This window comes from Cygnus atratus, chromosome 12 (assembly GCF_013377495.2).
Source record: "Cygnus atratus isolate AKBS03 ecotype Queensland, Australia chromosome 12, CAtr_DNAZoo_HiC_assembly, whole genome shotgun sequence".
Lineage (NCBI taxonomy): Eukaryota > Metazoa > Chordata > Aves > Anseriformes > Anatidae > Cygnus > Cygnus atratus.
Window position 1 is genome coordinate 12,364,800 of NC_066373.1, and position 19,849 is coordinate 12,384,648.

At 62.2% G+C, this 19,849-nt stretch overlaps 1 protein-coding gene across 1 annotated transcript; it reads left to right on the plus strand.

Moving 5' to 3' along the window:
- The first annotated feature begins 1,065 nt into the window (after positions 1 to 1,065).
- On the plus strand, positions 1,066 to 19,476 carry CARMIL2 (capping protein regulator and myosin 1 linker 2). The gene is made up of 40 exons (XM_035543822.1): positions 1,066 to 1,105; positions 2,125 to 2,216; positions 2,460 to 2,510; positions 2,644 to 2,703; positions 3,648 to 3,769; positions 4,011 to 4,108; positions 4,670 to 4,740; positions 5,096 to 5,169; positions 5,658 to 5,733; positions 5,806 to 5,894; positions 6,275 to 6,369; positions 6,530 to 6,616; positions 6,724 to 6,833; positions 6,962 to 7,039; positions 7,146 to 7,222; positions 7,303 to 7,407; positions 7,564 to 7,633; positions 7,740 to 7,821; positions 8,986 to 9,082; positions 9,177 to 9,234; positions 9,417 to 9,589; positions 10,051 to 10,119; positions 10,738 to 10,831; positions 10,908 to 11,003; positions 11,164 to 11,292; positions 11,842 to 11,955; positions 12,170 to 12,345; positions 12,625 to 12,712; positions 13,098 to 13,217; positions 13,741 to 13,807; positions 14,754 to 14,959; positions 16,706 to 16,809; positions 17,176 to 17,569; positions 17,751 to 17,870; positions 18,111 to 18,147; positions 18,280 to 18,348; positions 18,498 to 18,764; positions 18,864 to 18,965; positions 19,128 to 19,220; positions 19,304 to 19,476. The coding sequence occupies exons 1-40, from the start codon at positions 1,066 to 1,068 to the stop codon at positions 19,474 to 19,476; spliced, it is 4,323 nt and encodes a 1,440-aa protein (XP_035399715.1).
- The last annotated feature ends 373 nt before the right edge of the window (positions 19,477 to 19,849 follow it).

Genomic DNA, 19,849 nt, shown 5'->3' on the forward strand with positions numbered 1-19,849 from the left:
TTTTGTGCTTAAGGTGGTTTTGGAAACGCTGTGGACTGGTAGCTGTAGCAGGAGAGCAGTGGCCCGAGCCCTTCCAAGGATCGGCCTGGTCTGAGTTACTCCAGCTCTGGAAAAATTCCAGGAGTCCTCAGTTGTCAGATCGCTGATCTGGTGGCCCCGAGCTTCTCAGTTGGTCAAAAAGGAATATTTGGGGGAATGAGGCAGCCAGCACCCTCTGACCTAGCTTGTGCTGGTGGTGGGCACACCGTGCTCCCTCAGCACCTTCTCCTGAGTCCCTGGTAGTGCTGAGCCAACACTGAGAAATGTTGTGTCCAGTGAAGTCCCACAGCACTGCGCAGGAGTTTTCTGCTCCATCCTGGACTGCTTCCAGCTTCTTGCCCAATCTGGGGCCTTCCTTGGGAGAGCGGAGTGGGGTTGGTGTACCCAGTGTGTTAGCAGCTCCAAGGAGGCCACCCTAGTTCCTGCTTCTCATCCTCACTTTGGGGCAGCGGTTGGGGCTGGCCAGGGGGCACCCTGGTGTGAAATTTGGGGTATTGGGTTCTGGAGAAGCACCGCGCAATGGGCGCTAGCACCCATCTACATCACCAACCCTTGGGTGCCCAATGCAAGGTGAAGGAGTGGGGCTGGCCTCCCTGTGCAGGAAGCCTCTCTTTCTACACTCACCATCCATCTCCAGCCACCGAGGCAGAAATGTGTCCCCAAAAACCACCCTGGGGCCGCCGGCTGCAGGGCGAGAAGAGACCAGGGAGCCTCCAACTTGAGGGTGCTGCTCCTGGCCCCCTCGGAAAGCTTGAAGGTGCTCTCCAGCGTGGGGTCTCACAGGCTTTGCGTGGGCCGCGGGCTCCGTCACTCTCATCTCGCATCTCTTGCTCGCTGGGTAAATCTTGCCTGACGGGGCAGGAAGAGGCACCGAGTGCTGGAAGGGGGAGGAGGTGCTGAGGCGGCAGCGCTGCCGGTTGGTAACCTCAGCGCTTCCTCCCGGCACCGTGCCCCTCACCCTGAGCAGGGGCTGCGCTGGGGGATGCTGACCTGATCCCGCCAGCCAGCTCACCCACGGTCCCCGCGATGGCCACGTCCCCCGGGGGGATCCCCGCTGAGCTGCAAGGTAAGCAGCACCCGCCTCGCTGCTCCTCCTGCCGCGTGGGTGCCTGCTGGTACGCGGCCTCCTCGGCCCCGCAGCTGCGCCAGGGCGAGCGGAGCTGCTTCTGGGCTCCTCGGGGCCTGCAGACACTTCCCGGGGGGTTCTGAGTGAGTCTGCTCCCTCCTGCAAAGCCCGCTTCCTCGAGGAAGCTGCTGAGGCCAAAAGCATCCCCAAAACCACGCTGGTTCCTCCTGCTGACCAGCAGGGTCTGGTGATGCCAAAGCCTTGGGCTGCCCCAGGCTCGGCAGGGAGGGATGCGAAAGGGATGTGAGAAGCCCACAGCTTCAGGGAAGTTCTCCTGCCTCCTGGATTTGATTGGAGGGAAATTAAAAAGAAGAAAAGTTTGTGGAGGTCTGGAGGTCCTGCAGCCTCACCAGCCCCACCGGTGCTTGCATTGGTGAGGAGCAGCAGGTCACCACAGCCCTGCTTCCCAGCTCAACCAGGGTGGGTCCCTGGGGACAACAGGAACCTGTGTGCTTCGCTTTTACTCTCCTTGGTTCCCTCGAGTGCATAACCGAGACAGCAGAGCCCCCGTGGGGACAGAGCCACAAAGAAAAATACCCCCGAGCAGGATGGCTGCATGGAGGAGGGTCTGGGTGAAACCTTTCAGTGTGGGGATGCAGAAATCCAGGCGAGAGCTTTGCCAGGGCAGCTCCCAGCACACGGGGGACGGGAGCCAGCCGGCAAAGGGTGCAAGGGCTCAGCTGGCTTGGGTCTGCGAGGAAGAGCCGCGGGATGCTGCATCCAGCCGGGGAGCAGCGGTTGCCTGGTGGCAGGGCGCTGGGGACACCTGTCCTCGGGGGACGTGTTGGGTGTTTGGTCCCTCTGGAAGGAGGGGACGGGGCTGCTGCTGTGGCTTAGGGGAGCTGGATGCTCAGCGCTTCTTCCTGGCATGGGGAGCAGGGGGATCTCCTTGGGCACGTTGTGCCATGCACCCCAAGGGCACAGGGGTGCAGGAGAGACTCTGACACTGGTCTTTCCAGAGGGCATCACCGCCTCCCTGGGGACAAAGAAGATCCTCCTGGTCAAGAGTGTCCAGCTGCAGGTGAAATCCAAGTACGACGACTTTGTCTTGGTACGTGCAGCGTCCCGCACTATGTCCCTCTGCAGTTAGCCTGAGCTGGAGGTGGGGGCCCAAACCCATGGCACACATGGGGACCTCACTACAGCCCCTGGCCCTGCTACAGGCTGCAGACTTCGTTGTCTTAATTATTCATTTGCCTTGCTCCTGCTCTCCTCTCTTACTGGCTGCAGAGGGGTGCAGGGCAGCAGCTCCTGTCTCACCCCACTCCCATCCCACCGATCTCCCCCTGCCTAGGTGCTGACACCCTGGCGAGCCTACGTGGTGCCGGCGGTGCTGCCAGTCAGGGTGAGTGCGGGGCTTGGGAGAGCCCCCGGGGTGGGATGGGGGAAAGGGGTGAAGAGGGGGCTTGGGGCAGTGTGGGGCGGAGGGGGGGGCACCCTTGGGTCCCCTTCTGTGTCCCAAGCCTCCTCTCCCGCAGGTGCACAGCAGCTTCAGCTTCCTGGAGGTGAGGGACATCGCTGTGCGAGAGCCCAGCGTGGTGAGTGGCACCGTGTGGGGCGAGCCCAGTGCCCACCTCCCCGCGGGGGCACCCATGGGTGCTGGGGACAAGTGTGGGTGCAGCCCCGGTCGCTCCTGCTTGGCGGGGACAAGGTGATAAACTGTGGCTGGCTTAACCCAGGCGATGCCAAATTTAGCTGGGAGGTGTTTTAAACCCCGCTAATCCTCTTACAGCAAGGCGGCCGAGGCAGTGGGAGCGAAGCAGGGTGGAGCGGGATGCCCGAACGGGCCCAAAGCAGGGCTGCGGTCCCCTTTAGCATCCTGTCTTCGTTGTGCTCATTACAGCGCTTTCAGAAAGAACAGGCTGGGCAATGGGAGAATGATCTGTTTAGGAGCAGGCTGCAGGTCTGAGCTCCGGGAGCTGGGGCGGGAGTGCAGAAGCTGGGCTCGGGGGCATCTGGAAAGCCCGGAGGCTGCGGTCCCAGCAGATCGCTGCCATCTCGCTCCTGCGGCTCAGCCAGCCTGTAATTAAATCAAGGAGCGTGTTGCCATGGGATCTGGGAGGAGCTGGAAGCTAAAAAAGCCTCGAAACCCAATTAGAGAAACTCAGGGAGGAAACCTCCGTCAGGGGCTGGCTGGCACAGCAAGATGAGCAGGGCAGCGAGGGAGGTTTGTCAAGACCTGGGCTGGGGGACCGCAGGCGTTAAACCAGCACCATCCTACAGTTTCTGCCAGTTAAACCCTATTCTCCCCCTGACTGCTTTGGGATGGCTAAACAGTGACTAAACTTGAATTTTGGGGGGGATCGATGCCTTATTCTAGCACATCACATCATTAATGAATTTCACGTTCTCAGCCGTACCTGTGTTCATAGGCTGGGGCTGGGAGCAGAGGCCGGGTGTTTGGTTGCTGTCACCGCTGTGTCTGTGGGTTTGGGGACACTGACGGTGTTCTCAGGCATCTCCCATTCTTTGGCCTCTGCAGGTTGTCATAGAAACGGACACATCATCTTACTCCTTCCGGCTCATGTCCTTCGACGACTTGGAGCAAGTTGTCATCCATGTCACCATGTCACTTAAGAAGGTCTTCCCAGACTCATCCCCTGGGTGAGGGTCCTCTGCTCCTTGCGGTTGTCCTGTAGGGACGAGAGGGCTCAGAAAGGTCCAAAACATCTGCTGGGTCCTTGTGGTACAAGAAAGCCATGCTGATGGAGGCCAAATGAGCACCCTGTTCCCCGAACATAGTGGGATGAGCACCTCTGGTCATCCTCCAGGCTTGGCACACGTCTTGTAGCTGGCGGGGATGCTCTGCCATCCCACCACTATGCTATACTTGGTCCTTCCCTAGGACTCTGCTCAAGAACTCGCCCCCCAACCTGTACGAGAGGATCCGGAGGGTCACGGACTCGCTGGAGGAGATGCTGCAGAGCAACCAGGGGCCCTGCGGTGAGTGCACACCCATCCCTGGGGGTGGGAGCTGGAGGGACATAGCTCCCCAAAAAAGGGGCAGGACAGGCGAGGGTGAGCAGCCAGGGATGTTCCCATCCACCTGGTGTGATATTGCTGCAGAACCAGTGGCTTCTTCTGCAGCCCGATTCGGAGTGGGAGCTTTTAAAGCTCCAGAGGTTTTAGGGGGAGGAGAGTTAGAGCGGGATGCACGGATGAGGAGGTGGTTGCTAAAAAGATGATGATGCGAGCACATTTCCTGGCATACCTCTCTTACTGTTATGGCAATGCCTTCATTTCTCAAGTGATGGGGTCATCGTAAGGGGGGAAACTGGGCACTGCGATGATGCCAGGGTTGTGAGGCTGGGGCTCTGTGGGCAGCAGAAAAGCAGAATGTGCCAGGGGAGCCACGACAGAGGAGCAGAGGCTCTGCTGCTCTCCTAACCCAGGGAGAGCCCCCGCCTTCATCCTGCTGCTTTCTGCCCTTTCTGCCCTCCTCAGGGGTCTTCCTCCGTGTTCTCCTTGGGAAGCAGGGCTCACGGTGCCACCTTCTCTTTGCAGGTGGGTTTTCAGAGACCTACGCCGCCTTATGCGATTACAACGGCTTTGTCTTCCGTGAGGAGGTCCAGTGGGTGAGCTGCTTGGCCCTGCGGGGTGTCACCAGGGGAGCAGGATGGGTGCCTCCACTCCAGATGGCGTCCTCATGGGGCTGGGGGACGTCCCAGCACAGCAAAGCAGGCTGCCCCCTTGTCCTGGGGGACAACAACCAGCTCTAGGCCCCTGTTCCCACCAGAGCAGGGGCTGCTGTCATCTTCTGGCTGGTGCCTGCAGCAGGGGCCAAGGAGCCACCACGCCATGGTGAAGGCTACCCCCTGTTTGGGACACGTGCCTTGATGGCCAGGGGATGATGTTTGAAGCTTTGAGGCACCGAAGCCCTTCCCAGGAGCTGGCACTGAGCTCCATCCATGTGTCTGTCCCCTTGGACAGGATGTGGACAACATCTACCACGGCCAAGACTGCCGGGAGTTCAACCTGCTGGACTTCAGCCACCTGGAGAGCCGGTGAGTGCCTTGGCCCCGCTACACAGCGCCCTTTGCTGTGCCACCATATGTCCCCCCGTGGCAGGGTTCAGTGGGTGGCACGTCACGCTTCTCTGCTAGTCTTCAGACCTTGCCTTGTGCCTCAGAGAGGACACATCTGCAGCCTGTGCTTGTCCTCCCACAGCTAGAAGCCCTGTCCCATGGGGCACGAGGCTGGGCAGACTTCGTTTTTAACATGTAAACGAGGCAGGCAGCCCGTTACCAGTTACGGGGGTGCGAGCAGAAGGCCTCATCAGCCAGGCGTTTCCACCATGCAAAGCAGCCAGCTCCGCTCGCAGCTGCGAGGCTTTGCACGGCTCGGAGGGCTTGCAGCCCTGCTGCCTCCCCAGATTGCTGTTATTGCATGGGTTAGCACCTCGTGATGGGCCCACAAACTCCAACCGTGCCCGGGGACACGTGTGGGGGCTGCGGGGATGGCCGCTGACTCCCTTGTCCTCGTCTCCCCACAGGGATGTGGCGCTGAGCGTCGCTGCCTTGTCCTTCAACCTGTGGTTCACCAAGCTCTCCTGCAAGGACTTCAGGCTGGTGAGTGCACACGTGCCGAGCCCTCTGTCCCTGCCAGCAGTGCCGGGGCCTGAGAGGCTTTGTCCCTTGCAGAACCAGGAGATCGCCGAGCAGCTGCTGTACATGCTCAGCAAGTCGATGACGCTGGAGGAGCTGGCACTGGAGAACAGCGGGCTGAGATGGTACGGGAAGGCCTCACTTCCCTGGGGGGGCCCTGTGGCATTGCTGGATGAGGGCCTCAGGCTGCGCAGGGAACCCCCTGCCCTTCCTCCTGCTGCTTTGCCAGCTGCGTTGCTGAATTCTTAAAATGGCAAAAGTTCGGGTGCAACACTTGAGCACCTGGCAGGACAAGCTCCTGCTGCCCAAACCGGTGGCTGGAGGACAGGGATGCTGTGGCACTGAACAGGTTTCAAGATGCAGAGGGAATTGGGAATTTAGGAATGTGGGGGTCCTTGGGGTGGGGGGAGAGGCTCTACTTGTGGATCAAGCTGGCATGGTGGCATGTCCCTGTAATGCCACGGGGTGGTGGCTGCATCTCCTGTGGGTGTCCTCCTCCCCACAGCGACTTTGCACAGAGGATGGCCCAGGCACTCAGCAGACATCCCGACTCCGTCCTGCACACCATCAACCTCGCCGGCAACCAGCTGGAGGACAGAGGTACCTGACGGCACGAGATCAAGCCCACACGAGATGTTTACCTCCACATCCCAGCCCTCCATCCGTGCCGGGGTCCCCATGCCCGTGGTGGGGCCCACGCTGCCCCGCTTGTGTGTGATGTGAGCACCCGGGTGCTGAGGGTTTGTTCTGCTCTCACCAGGGGTAATCGCCTTCAGCCGGCACTTTGAGAAGAGACCCAAGGGCCTGCAGAGCCTCAACCTGGCCAGGACGATGCTTGCTGCTAAAGGTACGTCTGAGCTGGGCTCCTGGAGGGGCCACGGGGCCCCCTGCGATGCCATGCTGAAGGATGCGACGTGTTGCTGCCCAAAGCCCATCTCTTCCTCCCCCATGCAGGGATGAGCACGCTGTGCCAGGCGCTCGCAGCCAACGAAGCCATCGGCTCCTCGCTCCGGCTCCTGGACCTCTCGGGGAACCCCGGCAGCTTGGCTGTGGAGGACACCACCGTGAGCATGGGGCAGTGCTGCCGGGGTGGGAGATGCCACCAGGAGCGAGGAGGCACCCGGGGCGCTGCTGGGGTTCGTGGGGTGGGTAGCGTGGTCCTGGACGAGGTGCTGAGCCCTCTCTCCTGCAGAGCTTGCAGAGCTTCCTGGGCCGCTGCGCCTCGCTCACGCACCTCAGCCTGGCTGCCACCGACTGCTCCCTGGACACTGTGAGTCCAAATCCGCTGCCGTGGGGCTCAGCACCCTTCCCTTTCTGGTCTATCTTGGGGTTGTGTGCCCTGGCTGAGTGGTGCTTCTCCTCCCCCCATCCCACAGCTCTTTGGGGCACTGGTCCAAGGATGCTGCGCCAGCCTGGTCCACCTGGACCTCTCCAAAAACACATACTCGCACCGGTGAGCCCCAGATCGCAGAGGGGAGCAGGCAGGTGGTTGGTGATGGTGAAATGATGCCATTTTGTGCCCTTCCCTTCCAGGAAGGTGAAAGCCGTCCCTCCTGACATCAAGCAGTTCTTCAGCCAGGCCCGTGCACTCAGGCACATCTCCGTGGCGGGTACCAAGCTGCCTCCAGATGCCGTCAGGTCTGGGATGGGGATCAGAGCCTGCCAAGGGGGTGGATTTGGGGTGGATTTGGTCCGGGTGCTGTCACCTGGGGCTTTGCAGGGATGTTGGTTGGGGCTGCAAGGGGCAGAGCCCATGTTGCCCATGCTGATGGGTGGCTTTGGGGTCTTTTCCAGGGCCATGCTGCAAGGGCTGGCGTACAACAGCCACATCAGTGATCTGCACCTGGATCTTAGCAGCTGCGAGGTGAGGGAGGGCACCCACGGGTGCCATGGGTCCGTGTGACAGTCCCGACAGCAGGATCTCATTTGTGGGGCTCCCCTTGTACCAATGTCTTTCTGTTTGCTCCAAGCTGAGGTCGGCGGGGGCCCAGGTCATCCAGGATCTCATCCCCGACGCCAGTGCCATCAGCGACCTGGATCTGTCTGACAACGGTGGGTCCCTTTCTGCACCTGGGGAGGTTCTCCTGCCTTGGGCTGCTCCCCAGAGGCCAGCTCAGATCCGTGGGTGTGTAGGACAGGGGTGGAGTCCCACCAGGCACCCTTGCACTTATCCTGACCTGCTTCCCTTGCCTGGCCACTCAGAGGACTGTCCTGGTGTGTCCACCCATCACCCATGGCATTGCTCTGTGAATCCCCCCCTGTTGCTTAACCCAACATCAGGGGGTGCTCATCGCCCGTAAAAGTCCTTCCACAGCAGCAGCCACCGGGCAATCATCTCAGCAAAGGGTCTGGTGCCAGGACCAGTGGTTTGAAGGCACCCAAACACCTGCTGTGGATATCTGCCCGAGAGGTTACCACCCTGTCAGGCCTTATGACTTTCCACCCTCAAAGCCAGAACCTGCCTGCCTTCCCCAGGTGGGAAGTCCTTGCGTGTCCTCTTCTCCCTCTGCTTGTGTCCTTGCCAGCAAAGTCCCACCTCACCAGCACAGGGCATGGGGCAGCTGCCTCACCCGCTGCCCCCTCCTGCCTCAGGATCTGCCTAAAATCAGGATCTGCCTAAAATTGTCACCTCACGTCTCTCGTGCCACAAACCTCCTCAGCTTGCTTCATCCGAAGCAGTCTGACATTGCTGGCTCAGGTTTTGAGGCTAGGTGAGATATGGAGATGATCTCTTTGGGCTGATCTTGTCCACGGGAATTTGCTGTCTGTGCTTGACCATGTCCTGCCTCTGCAGCCATGGGGCTATGGGAGAGCCATCATAATTATTGCAGAAATCAATCCTTTTGCCTCTTTAATTTCACCTAAAAGGCTTCAAAGCTTAAAGCGACCTTGCTGAAATCTCACAGCAGATCACACAACATCTCTACAGCCAGACACCTCTAGGAAAGCTGATGTGTTTTGGGTCACTCAAAACCTCATCTTGGTCTTGGTCCCCCTGGCTCACAGATGCTCCAAAACTCACTGTTTTAACCAAAATGCCCAGCCAAGCTTCCCCCAGATGTGTTTATGGGAAGAGGGCCAGGGGGTGCTCCAGAGACCTTTCTACTGTCCCGCGTGGTGGCTCTATGAGGGTCCCTGTGGGGACCATGGTGCCACCTCGGTGCTCCTCTGTGGTCCGGAGGGCTGGGAGCATCGCGGCGTGCTCGTCTCTCGCAGGCTTCGACTCCGATATGGTGACGCTGGTGCTGTCCATTGGCAGAAGCAAGTCCATCCGGCACGTTTCGCTGGGGAAGAACTTCAACATCAAATCCAAGTACGTGTGGGTAGCGGCACCTTGTCCCCAGGCCAGGAGCCCCTATAGCGCCGTGCACCCTGAGTGCGCGTGTAACCGCCCGCCTCTCCCGCAGGGACGGGCTGCTGGACGTCCTGCACCGCATCGTCCAGCTCACCCAGGAGGATGACTGCGTGAGTACTGCCCATCCCTGTCCACATCCAACCATCCCACCTGTGCCCTGACCTCAGCCACTGAGCAGCCTCCATCCCTGGGGCCACCCACGTATCCCCGCCGCGTGGCTGCAGCTCTGCAGGGCGATCAGGTGTGCCGTGATGGGGACAGCCACATCTCCCCCTTCTCTTCTCCCACCCAGCCCCTCCAGTCCCTGTCTGTGGCCGAGTCGCGCCTCAAGCTGGGAACCAACGTCCTGCTGAGCGCCCTGGGCAGCAACACCAGCCTCACCACGCTAGACATCAGCGGCAACGCCATGGGCGACACCGGCGCCAAGATGTTGGCCAAGGCCCTGCAGATCAACACGAAGCTCAGGTAGCAGCAGGACCACGCAGACTTCCTCCTGGGGGCTGTTTTCCCGTGCTGGCTGTGATATGATGGCCCTGGTGGGGAAGCTGATGCCACCAGGGGATGCTCCTTGTGACAACAAGCCTGGTCCAGGCCATGCCATGACCGTATCTCGCTCTTGTGACAGCCAACTGGCAGTGCTGGTGACACGCAAAGGGCAAGGGAGCAGCTGGGTCTCTGTACCTGCAGGGTGGCCCTGTGCCAGCATATGCCAGCTCTTGGCCACATTTTTGCATCTGCATGGTCCAGGAGGCTACAGCTGGGCCCATGCAGTCACTGCCTCACTGGGCTCTGTCATCCAGATCCTAAAATGTCCCTTTTTGACCATGTTCTGTCTGAAAAGGGAAGGAGGCTGCTGAGGACAGAACACAGGCAAGGCTCTGTCCTGCTTGGCAGGCGGGCAAGGCTCATTCCTGTCCTCTTTGCAGGACCGTGGTTTGGGACAGGAACAACACAACTGCCCTTGGCCTCCTGGAGGTGGCTCAGGCTTTGGAGAGGTAAGGAAGGAGCAGCCTGGTCCTCCAGGCCCACTGCCACCATGCAGAAGAGACTGGCATCACGGTGTCACTGTCCCCAGGGCCTCATATCCCCAGACGCATTGCACGCAGTACCAGTGGGTTGTAAGCAGGGTCCAAGCAAGCTTCCACACAACCTGCAACCCCTTGGGTGATGGCAATTCAGTTCTGGTCTCAGCACCTTCAGGGCTCTGGGGCCAGCTGTGACCCAGCTTTCCCCAGCCCCATCCCACCCTGAACCATGCCTCAAACTGATCTGCTGCTTGTGGGGACCTGGATACCCCGTGCTCCTCTCCCTCCTTGCCATGAAGGGTGGGTAGAAACATCCACCTACCCGGGCTGCTATGTGGCCATGTAGGTGCTCTGGAGGTCTGAACAAAGAGGACTTGGTCTGATGTGGATGGATGGAGAGCATGGGTCATTGCAGCCCCATCGGGGTTTGCTGGTCCACAGGGTTGTCCTTCTCCAAAGCTGGACCTGGGTGGGCTTGGGACCTCCATGGGATGGGACCTACATGGGACAGTCCCCACCAGGCTGCCGTGTTGGGCTCCCTGCCGCACAGGGCAGTGCCCTTGGCTCACCCCATCCCTTCCCCGGCAGGAACTACACCCTCAAGTCCATGCCCCTGCCGATGAGCGACGTGGCGCAGGCGTACCGCAGCAACCCTGAGAGGACGGAAGAGGCCGTGCACAAGGTTGGGGGACGCGGGCTGGGGTTGGGGTCCGGGGAACGGGTCTGGCTGCTGACATCCATCCATCCGCCTGCTGCAGCTCCAGTCCTGCCTGGCGAGGAACCAGATGCGTCGCGCACTGCCCGCGCAGACCTTCCGGCTGCAGCAGGGCATCCTGGCCTCCTCCTCCGAGCAGGTGACGCTGCCCTGTCCCTTGTCCCCCATCAGGGACAGCCCTGAGCACCACGGGCAGGATGCGCAGCCTGCCCCATCCCCGCCGTGCCCTCTGCTGGCAGGGGAGCTGGCAGCGACGCTCGGGTACCCGCGGGTGACGCAGCTCCTCCGCTCTGCTCCAGATGGTGAACGAGATCTGCTTGAGCGTGCAGAAGCACGTCGACATCCTGAGCTCCTGCCCGGGCCGGGAGGTGGAGGCGGACATCCTCTGTGCCGAGGAAGCCATCAGGAACGCCAACCTGGCCGTCAGCGTGAGTCTGCTGCGTGCGGGGCGGCCAGCATCACACTGGTGTGGGGAGACGGCCCAGAGTGCTCAGATTTGGGATCAAAGCAGTTTATTGATTTGTTAATGGCATGATTAACTGGCAGTCAGCTAACATCGGTATCGTCAGTGCAACAGCTGCGTGTGAGCAAATGCTTGCAAAATGTTAAAGAACAGCTACAAAATTTGAACCCCTTTCTGTAACAAGTCCCAAAATGTTCCAACTTCCCCTCCACACATGCGCATGCAGACTCACTTTTGTGCACGCTTGCAGCCCCCCTTCAGCGAGGGGGTTTCGCTGCTCACCCACCCCTCCTGCAGCAGCTTTGGGGGGCCCCCACTTCAGCAACACCGCTGGCCCACGACACCCATCCTAACTTCTCAGGCTGTGGGAAGATGGAGGAGGACAGCACTGGTGGAACCCCAGCATGTTGCTGATGCAGGGGATGCTCCCCCATGGATGCAGACTTCCCATGGCTGAGCAGAGCAAGGGTGAGGTGCCGTGGGATGACCCATGCGTGCTCTCTCCCCATCGCAGATCTTGCCCCTGTTGTACGAAGCAGGGAACACCCCGTACCAGAGCGGCAAGCTGCAGCACAAGCTGGAGTGTCTCACGGAGGAAGCGTCGCAGACCTGCGGCCGGGAAATCCAGGTGGGAACCCCTGGGGAGCTGCTGGAGAGCAGGGGGCTGCCAGCAGCATGGGATGCTTGTCCGCCCTGGCCCAAGATGCAGTGAAGCCCCAGATGCCGGGACTTCCCCTGTCCTTACCCTCCACAGCATCTCTTGGAACAAACAGGAGAACACCCAGCTCCAGGTAAGGTGCTGAAAACTCCCTTTTCTCCCCAAATTCCTGGGTCTGCCGCAGGCAATCATGCAGGCAGCGATGGACACGGCGCACAACCTGTGCCCGCCCGTGATGCAGAAGAGCGGGGTGAGGGACCAGCTAATCAATGCCATGTCGGAGCGCATCCACCTCCAGGAGCACCTCAACCTCAGCTCCGTCCTGGACCAGATGGTCACCGACGTCTTCAGCAAGCTGAAGTGGGTGACGTGCCTTGCTCCTTTTTCTTCCAGCAGCGTGGGGTTAAGTGGTGGTTCTGGGGAACCCCAACAACGTGATGCTTCTCACTCGTGTCCAGTTTGGGGCTGGGAAGTCCCATGGGGTGCTGTTCCTGCGAGCACATCCCACTGCTGGGAAAGGGGAGCATGGAGGCAGGGGGGCTGCAGGCACCTTACTCTATCCTGCCTTGCCGCATGTCTCCTCTGGGAAGCGACGGCGGGCACCTGCGGCATCCCTGATGCACCTCTCTCTGCTCCCAGCGAGATCAAGCTGTCTGTCACGGCCGCCGTGGCCGACTGCATCGTGGATGCCGTGCTGGGAGACCTGTCTGCTGCCCAGTGCAAGCTGGTGAGTGCTGGGGTGCCAAACCCCATGGAGGGGACGTGGCAAGGTGGGGGTCTTAGCAGACACCACTCAGCATGGTGAGCGTGGGTTTGCTGTCCGTAAAGCAGGAGTGTTCCCACCCAGGTTGATGTTCCTCCTGGGACATCTTCTCCCAAGGTGGCCACGGCAGAATTAAGGTCGCATGGCTCTTCCACGTCCCACGGGGAAGTGTGGTGGGGTGCTGGGGTGGAGCTGGGCACCTGGGCCAGGAGCACCCTGGCACCACCAGGGCCAGCAGCCGGCTAATCAGCCCTAAATCCCCTTGCAAATCCCAGCCGCAGGCAGGGAGCAGAGCAGCACGTCGCGCTTCAGCCGGACGGATAATTTAAGCGCTTCCTAATGGTTTTAGGCAGAGAGCCTCCCCACGCATGGGCTGGATCTCCTGGAGCCCACTGAGGACGATGCCGCCGTGCTGGCGCGGAGCAGGAACCTCTCGGACCTTGCTGAGAAAGGCTTCGCGGTGGAGGAGGTAGGGCTTGGTCCCCCCCTTGGGCTCAGTGATGACCCTGCCGCTGCATGATGATGCCCACGGGCTTTTATCCGCATTATGGGATGATGCTGGGCTTAGCGCTGCTGCCTCTGTGGGCTCGGACAGCCTGAGGCACGTCCTGGCCATGCCCCCGGCCACACGTGTCCCCTCCAGCCTTCTGGCACATGTGGCACGGGGTGACAGCCAGCAGAGCACCAGCCCGGCACCCAGGCTGTGCAGATGTTTATTTGGGTGCCAGGGATGAGCTGGACCAGGGATGGAGGGGTGCACCCAGCGCGGGGCAAAGGCTGGCTGGGTCCATCATCCCAGTGGGGTGGTGCTGGATGATCCTTGATGGTGATCCATGATGGTGATGATCCGTGAACGATGATCCCTGATGATGATGAAACACGGCCGGATCTCCAGCCTGGAGGACCCCACGTCCACCATGGCCACTGGCTGTCCCTGTGCCACCAGTGGCGGGGAACCGCTGCAGGCTCTCTCCACCCTTCTCTCCTTGCAGTACAAGATGGCTCTGCGGAGGAAGAACAAGCATTTCAGGAGCATTCGGCCCACGCCGACCGTGAGAAGTAAGGCCACCGCACAGCTTTCCCTGCTTGCTCAGCGGGCATCCACACCGGGGTGTCCCTATGTCCCCACCCCGATGTTGCAGGGACAGGGGAAGCTTACACCATGAATTTGGGGTGCGATGGTCCTGCAGGGTCTTTGTGGTCCAGCTGGGAAAATTCCCTGACCTCCCCAGTTGGGATGCTGGGAGGTTTGGGGACAGTTCTGGAGGTTTCAATGTTCCAGCCTTTGCATCTGGGGTCTGTATGGGGGGGGGAGGGGGGATCACCCATGGGTGCTGCAGGGTGCTGAGCTGCCCCAGGCTTTTTGGTGGCTGTTTTTATCCCACAAAACCCTGCCCACGTGGGCTGCCCGGGGTCAGCTGGAGTGTGTCAGGATCATGGCGGGGGGCTGCTGGGGTGGCTTTTGGCAGGGGGGGGGCGGCTGTGATGCCTGTCTGCTTTGGCTGAAGCAGTGCTCACACTGCACCCCGGTGCCTTGCGTCCATGTAGACCCCTGACACCCCAAGTCCTGCAGCATCCTGACCCCCCGCTTCCCCCAAATTACCCATAACCAGACAGCACGGGGAGCTGCCCACCGGGCTGGGACAACACATGGGGGGCAGTCCCAAATCACCCCCTGCCTGCAACCCAGCCCCGTCCCCAAAAATCCCATCTGGAGGTGGCGGCGAGGCGGGGGGGGGGGGGGGGAGTGCATTTTGGCGACCCACGCGCTCGGTGGGCATCTCGGGGCTGAGCTGCAAGGGTCCCTGAGCATCCCTCCCCCTGCATCCCTGGGGACCGCGCTGCGCCGTCGGCGTGGCAGCAGGATCCGTCCCCGGCTGCGCTGCAAAGCCGCTGCCCGGGGGCTGACGCGCAAGCTCTCCCCGCCGTCAGCGGCGGCACGGAGCATCCACGCATCCCCGCTCCTCGCCGCAAAGCCATCGGTGGGCTTCTCGCCCTTCGCCAGGTCCCTCGGAGCTGGAGCTGCCGGCCAGCGGCAAGGCGCGCCCGGCTGCCACAAAGGATGCTGAGCCCGCCGCCGGCGCGCTCCCCGGCACGCCGCCCGCCGAAGCCCTCATGGACCTGCCGACCGCGGGCGAGAGGCTGGAGCACTGCACCAAAGCCAGGCCCAGGCCCAACCGCAGGCACAAGCAGCCGCCGAGCAAGCCGAACGTGAGCCCCGCGTTGGTTTTTCCTGAGCAGGGGGAGGGTGGATGCGCATGGGTTCTGATTTTATTATTATTATTTTTCTCGGAAGGGTGAATTCCCTTCATCGGCAGGATGAAGGCAGGGAAACGGGATGCGCGGAGCAGCGGCCGGTTTATTATTTTATTATTCTGTGTTATGCTCCTGAGCCGCCGCCGCGACCGGAGCTCGGAGGACGGGCAGGGGGCTCGGGGGGGCGGGCAGGCACCCGCTCCTTGTTTATGACTCTGCGATGCAAACCACAGGGGCTGGGGGAGAATCGGGGAGGGAAAAAAAATCAGAATGCATGCAGGGGGCTGTGTGTCTGTCAATGGCTCTGTCTCCCTCCATCCGTGATGAATTTTCTCCCATGGTTCGAAAATGGTTTTGGGGAGCATCAGGCAGTGAAACGCAGCCCTCGGTGGCACGGGCGCTGCCAGCCCCAGAGGGGTGGGATGTGCTGGGCAGCTGCTGCCTGCAGCACTTCCCCTTCTCCTCCGGCTGGTTTGGAAGCAAAAAGCAACTTTTGGGTGCTCCGGGAGCAGAGCTCGCTGTGGGGATGGAGGAGGGGAGGCTGGGTGCTTGCAAGGCTGTCAGCAGCTCGGGTCACCCTCTGCCAGGAGCTTCAGCACCCAAAGCGAGCGGGGAGGGGGCTTTGGGGGGGACCCAAACCCCGTGGGTTGCAGCAGGGCTGGACCCCGATGGCACCAGCTTGTTCCCCTGCCACCAAGCTGCGTCTGGATCCGTCCACGCGTCAGAAAGCCCCAGCTCGCCTGGCCACAGCGATGCTCAGGCTGGGCAGGACCTGTGGCCGGCCCACCAGTGGCTCGAGGATGAGGAGGAGAAGCAGGAGCTGCTCGGCCGCAGCCCCGGGGCTGTCACCTTGGCACGCTGCGCTGCAGCGCGGGGGCCTGGCACCGCTGCCGGTGTCGGAGGAGGAAGGAGAGGCATGACTCCAGCTGCAATGAAAAGGCGTTATGGGTTGGAATGCCACCAGCAGGGAAGTGCCTGGTCGATAGGAAGCCACTGACGCGGTGCCAGGGCCAGGCCCTCCTCCGTGGACAGATTTGCTGCCTGGCACGGAGCGGTGACCTTCACCTGGCCACGGGGTTGCCCCGAGGTGGATGAGGGTGGCCTCCACGTGGGGAAGCCTCCGAGGGGCAGCACCAGCCTGGCTGTGCAGGTGGCAGGATGCAGGTCTCGCAGGGCACCAGCTCCATCTCCCTCTGGGGGCACCGATGGCCTTTTCTTGGGGCTCAGATCCCTGCCGAAGGCTTCCTCTCCTCTGGGGCAGCCGGATCGGAGACCTGGCCCAGCTGTAGGAGGGCTCTTGCTAGACGTGGAGGTGATATCCAGCTGCTCCTCGCCTCGGCAGTGCCCAGAGGGCAGGCTCGGCCACCAAGTGTCCCCAAGGAGGGTCAGAGAGGCAATGCACGTGCAAGACGGGTGCTGCAGTGTCAGGGTGCCATAGCGGTGGGGCTGGTGGTGGGGCAGGAGCCGTGTGGGCTGTGCGAGGGGCTGGCAGCACCCAGGGGAGCCCCTGGTGGGGACACAGCGAAGCTGGAGGGGGCTCAGAGCTGGGGCACAGTGCAGTGGGGTTTCCATGCTGGTGGTGAGGTGGTGTGATGAGCCTGCTCAGGACATGGGGGCAGTACTTGTTGGTGCAGTGGGTTTTTGGCTGATGTGGGGGCTCAGGGAGCCCACCCGTGGCTGATGACCATGCTTTGCCCGCAGGTGCAGCCTGTGGTCCATGAGAACAGTGAGGACAGGAGCATCACCCGTGTGGATGAGGGCCTGGAGGACTTCTTCACCAAGAGGCTCATCAGCGAGGAGCTGCCGTAAGCCATGGGGGTGGCTGCAGCCCCCAGATGGGTCCCAGCACCCATCCATCGCCGTGCATGGTGCTCCTGCAGACCATGCCCAGGGCTGTCTTTGCCTGCTGTGCTGGCCAAGTGCCTGAAGGGATGCTGGGGGAAAGAGCATGCTGTGCCCTGGGCACCCAGCGGGGCAGAGCTCGTGTTCCCTCCGGGGGGGGTTTCCATGGGCAAAGTAGGTGGGAGAGGGTGGTGGTGGCAGTGGGAAGTGGTGGTGGCACCTGGTGGGAACAGATGCCTTTGCCAGGATGGGTGTAGGATCAAATAATTTGGGGGGTGATGGGGAACGCAACAGCTTCGAGCTCATCTTTTCCCTTTTTCTTCCCCCAGCACCATGGTGCTGGAGACCGGCCCCGGATCAGCCCCTCTGGTGTCCTCCAGCTCCCGCACCCTCAAGAAGAAAATTGGGAATTTTTTTGCCTTCAAGAAGCCCAAATCCAGCCGGGGCTCGCGGTGCGAGAAGGAGCCAGAGGGCAGTACGGCAGCTCCCAGGAGCAGGCGGTCGATGCTCAGTGACATTTTACGGGCCCCCAGCAAGGCGGGCGAGCCGGGCAAGGCGCTGAGCAAATCCGAGGAGGGGGCCCTCAGCACCGAGCCCGAGCACAGCCAGACCCCCGAGGCTGCCCGCAGGATCAGGCCCAAGTACTCGCGGGAGGGCAAGTCCCAGTCCCTCATCCTGCTGCCCGGGGAGGACGAGGAGGCGCTGGGGGTCAGGCAGGACAAGGTAAGCATCGCCATGACCAGTCCCAAAAATGTCACCTTGGATGACCTTGTCAGTGGGCTGGGTGCTGTTCCCACCAAGGGGGGTGGTGGGATAAGATGGGGGCCACAGGGACCCTTGAGCAGAAGACCCATGGGGATGGGTGCTGTGCCCCTCACCCTGGCACGGTCTTGATGTCCCACAGAAGAGGCACCTGGAGAAAAGCGACGGGGAGCTGCCCAACTCCTTCGAGCAGCGCGTCCACGTCATGTTGCACCGCATGGGTGTCACCAAGGGCCTGGCAGCCGAGGGCAAGAAGCAGCAGGTGGGGCTGGACGGAGCCTCCTGAGGGACACAGCCTGCACCCACCTGGGCAGCGAGGTGGTGGCCCCCTGGGACAGGTGACACTGAGCTGTGCTGCCACCGCCCTGTCACCTAGCCCACTGCAAGGGGACCATCATACGGGCTGCTACGTGGTGCATGGTGTCTGTCTGTCTGTACGTCCCTCCCAACCCCCCTCAGCCTCTTGTCCCCCACCCCTCACCATCCTTCTTTTCCCTTGCAGAGCAAAGACAGCGAGATCAAGAAAGCCGGTTCAGATGGTGAGGGCCCACGTCTCCTCCAGCCTCCCTCTACCCCTGGGTGCCACCCCGCTGGGCTCCCTGACGGCCTGGGGGCTGATGGCATAGGGTGACCTCAGTGTACTGAAGCCGGCCCGTGGCCTGTGTTTGCAGGGGACATCGTGGACAGCTCTGCGGACTCCCCGCCGTCCCTGAAGGCCCGCACGCACTCCGTGTCCACAGGTAGGTGGGCCCGCGGCGGGACGTGGTGGGAAGGGGCACCTGGGCAGGGTCCCACCGCCCAGGGCTACCCAACACTGGTCAAGGAACCCTGGGATCCCTCGGTCCCCCTCCGTGGGGTCGCAGGGACGTAGCCACGCTCTTCCCTGCAGACGTGGCCCTGCGCAGCGCGGTGGAGCCCAGCCCGGCCTGGAAAGCGCTGGGGCGGCAGCTGAACGCAGAGCTGACGGGGCCGAGCTGGGAGCAGCCCCGGCGCTGCTCCGCGGGCCCCGAGCAGAGCGGGCAGCCGGCGTGCCGCGAGGCCTGGAGCAGCAGCCTGCCGCGGCCGGGGAGGAGCGCGCCGCCGCGCCGCATCAGCCACGGCGGGGAACCGGCCGCTGGCACCCCCCTGCCCACATCGCCCCGCTCTGGCACCGAAGGTACCCAAACCGCCGGCGACTCGTGGCCGTGTCGTGCACCCCGAGTCCTGCTCCGGGGGCAGCCGGACCTTCTGATGCCGTCTCCTGCTGCTTTTGCAGACAATCGCCTGACGCCGCGGCTGGCTGCGCCCAGCGGCCGCCGGGCTGTGTCAGTCCACGAGGAGCAGCTCAGGGAGCCGCAGTGCCTGGCCGAGCTGGGAAGTAAGTGGGGGCCAGCTGCAGACACGCTTGGCACCCGTCCAGCGAAGCGCCCTCATGCCCCACCTGCTCCCTGCTTCGCTGCCATGCCCCAGCCTCGGGCCCAGAGCTGTCCCCACACCGGCGGCATGGTGGTGACGTGCTGCCTGCTTGTGTTTCCCCCAGCCGTGACGATTCCCCTCCGTCTGCGGCGGTCGCCTGTGCTGAAACGGAGACCGGAGGTGATGGGCGAGCCCAGCCCAGCCTCACAGGCAGGAGGTGAGGCCAGGGGGGAGGTGCAGTGCCCCTCACGCTAAGCGAGGCCCTGCACCCACTCACCCCAGTGTTTGTGGCTTTTCCAGGCACCACGCCGCAGGACCGGCCCCGTGCAGGGCTGGAGGAACCGCAGCCAGGAGCGACGGGGTACAGGGAGCGGCCAGGAGGCCTGACACAGACTGTTGTGAACGCACAAGACTCAGCCGTAGACCAAAGAAGCCCCGTGCCAGGCTGGGAGGAGCCAGCCCTGGGACAGTGAGCCCCTGCATGCCGCTGCACTGTCCCCAATAAAACCCTGCAAGCAAGCGCACGGTGACGGGGTGATTAGCGACAGGGGCGCGGGGTCTGCTCCATGCCCCGCTCCTGCACCGCGTTGGCGTGGCTGAGGGCCTGGCAGCATCGCCGTCTACTCCAGAAGGCAGCAGCCAGTTTTCACTGCAGCGACAGCCCCGTTTGGGGCATCGGCAGAGCGGCAGTGCCCAGGGGACACGGACCTGTGGCCACAGCCCCGGGACCCCCCATGATGGAGGGACGCAGGGATGTGTCAAGCGGCTCGTCTCCCTAGGTTGCCTCTGCTGGCACAGGCTGGTGGGCTGCAGGTGGTGGCAGGAACGCTGGCAATTTTAGGGAGG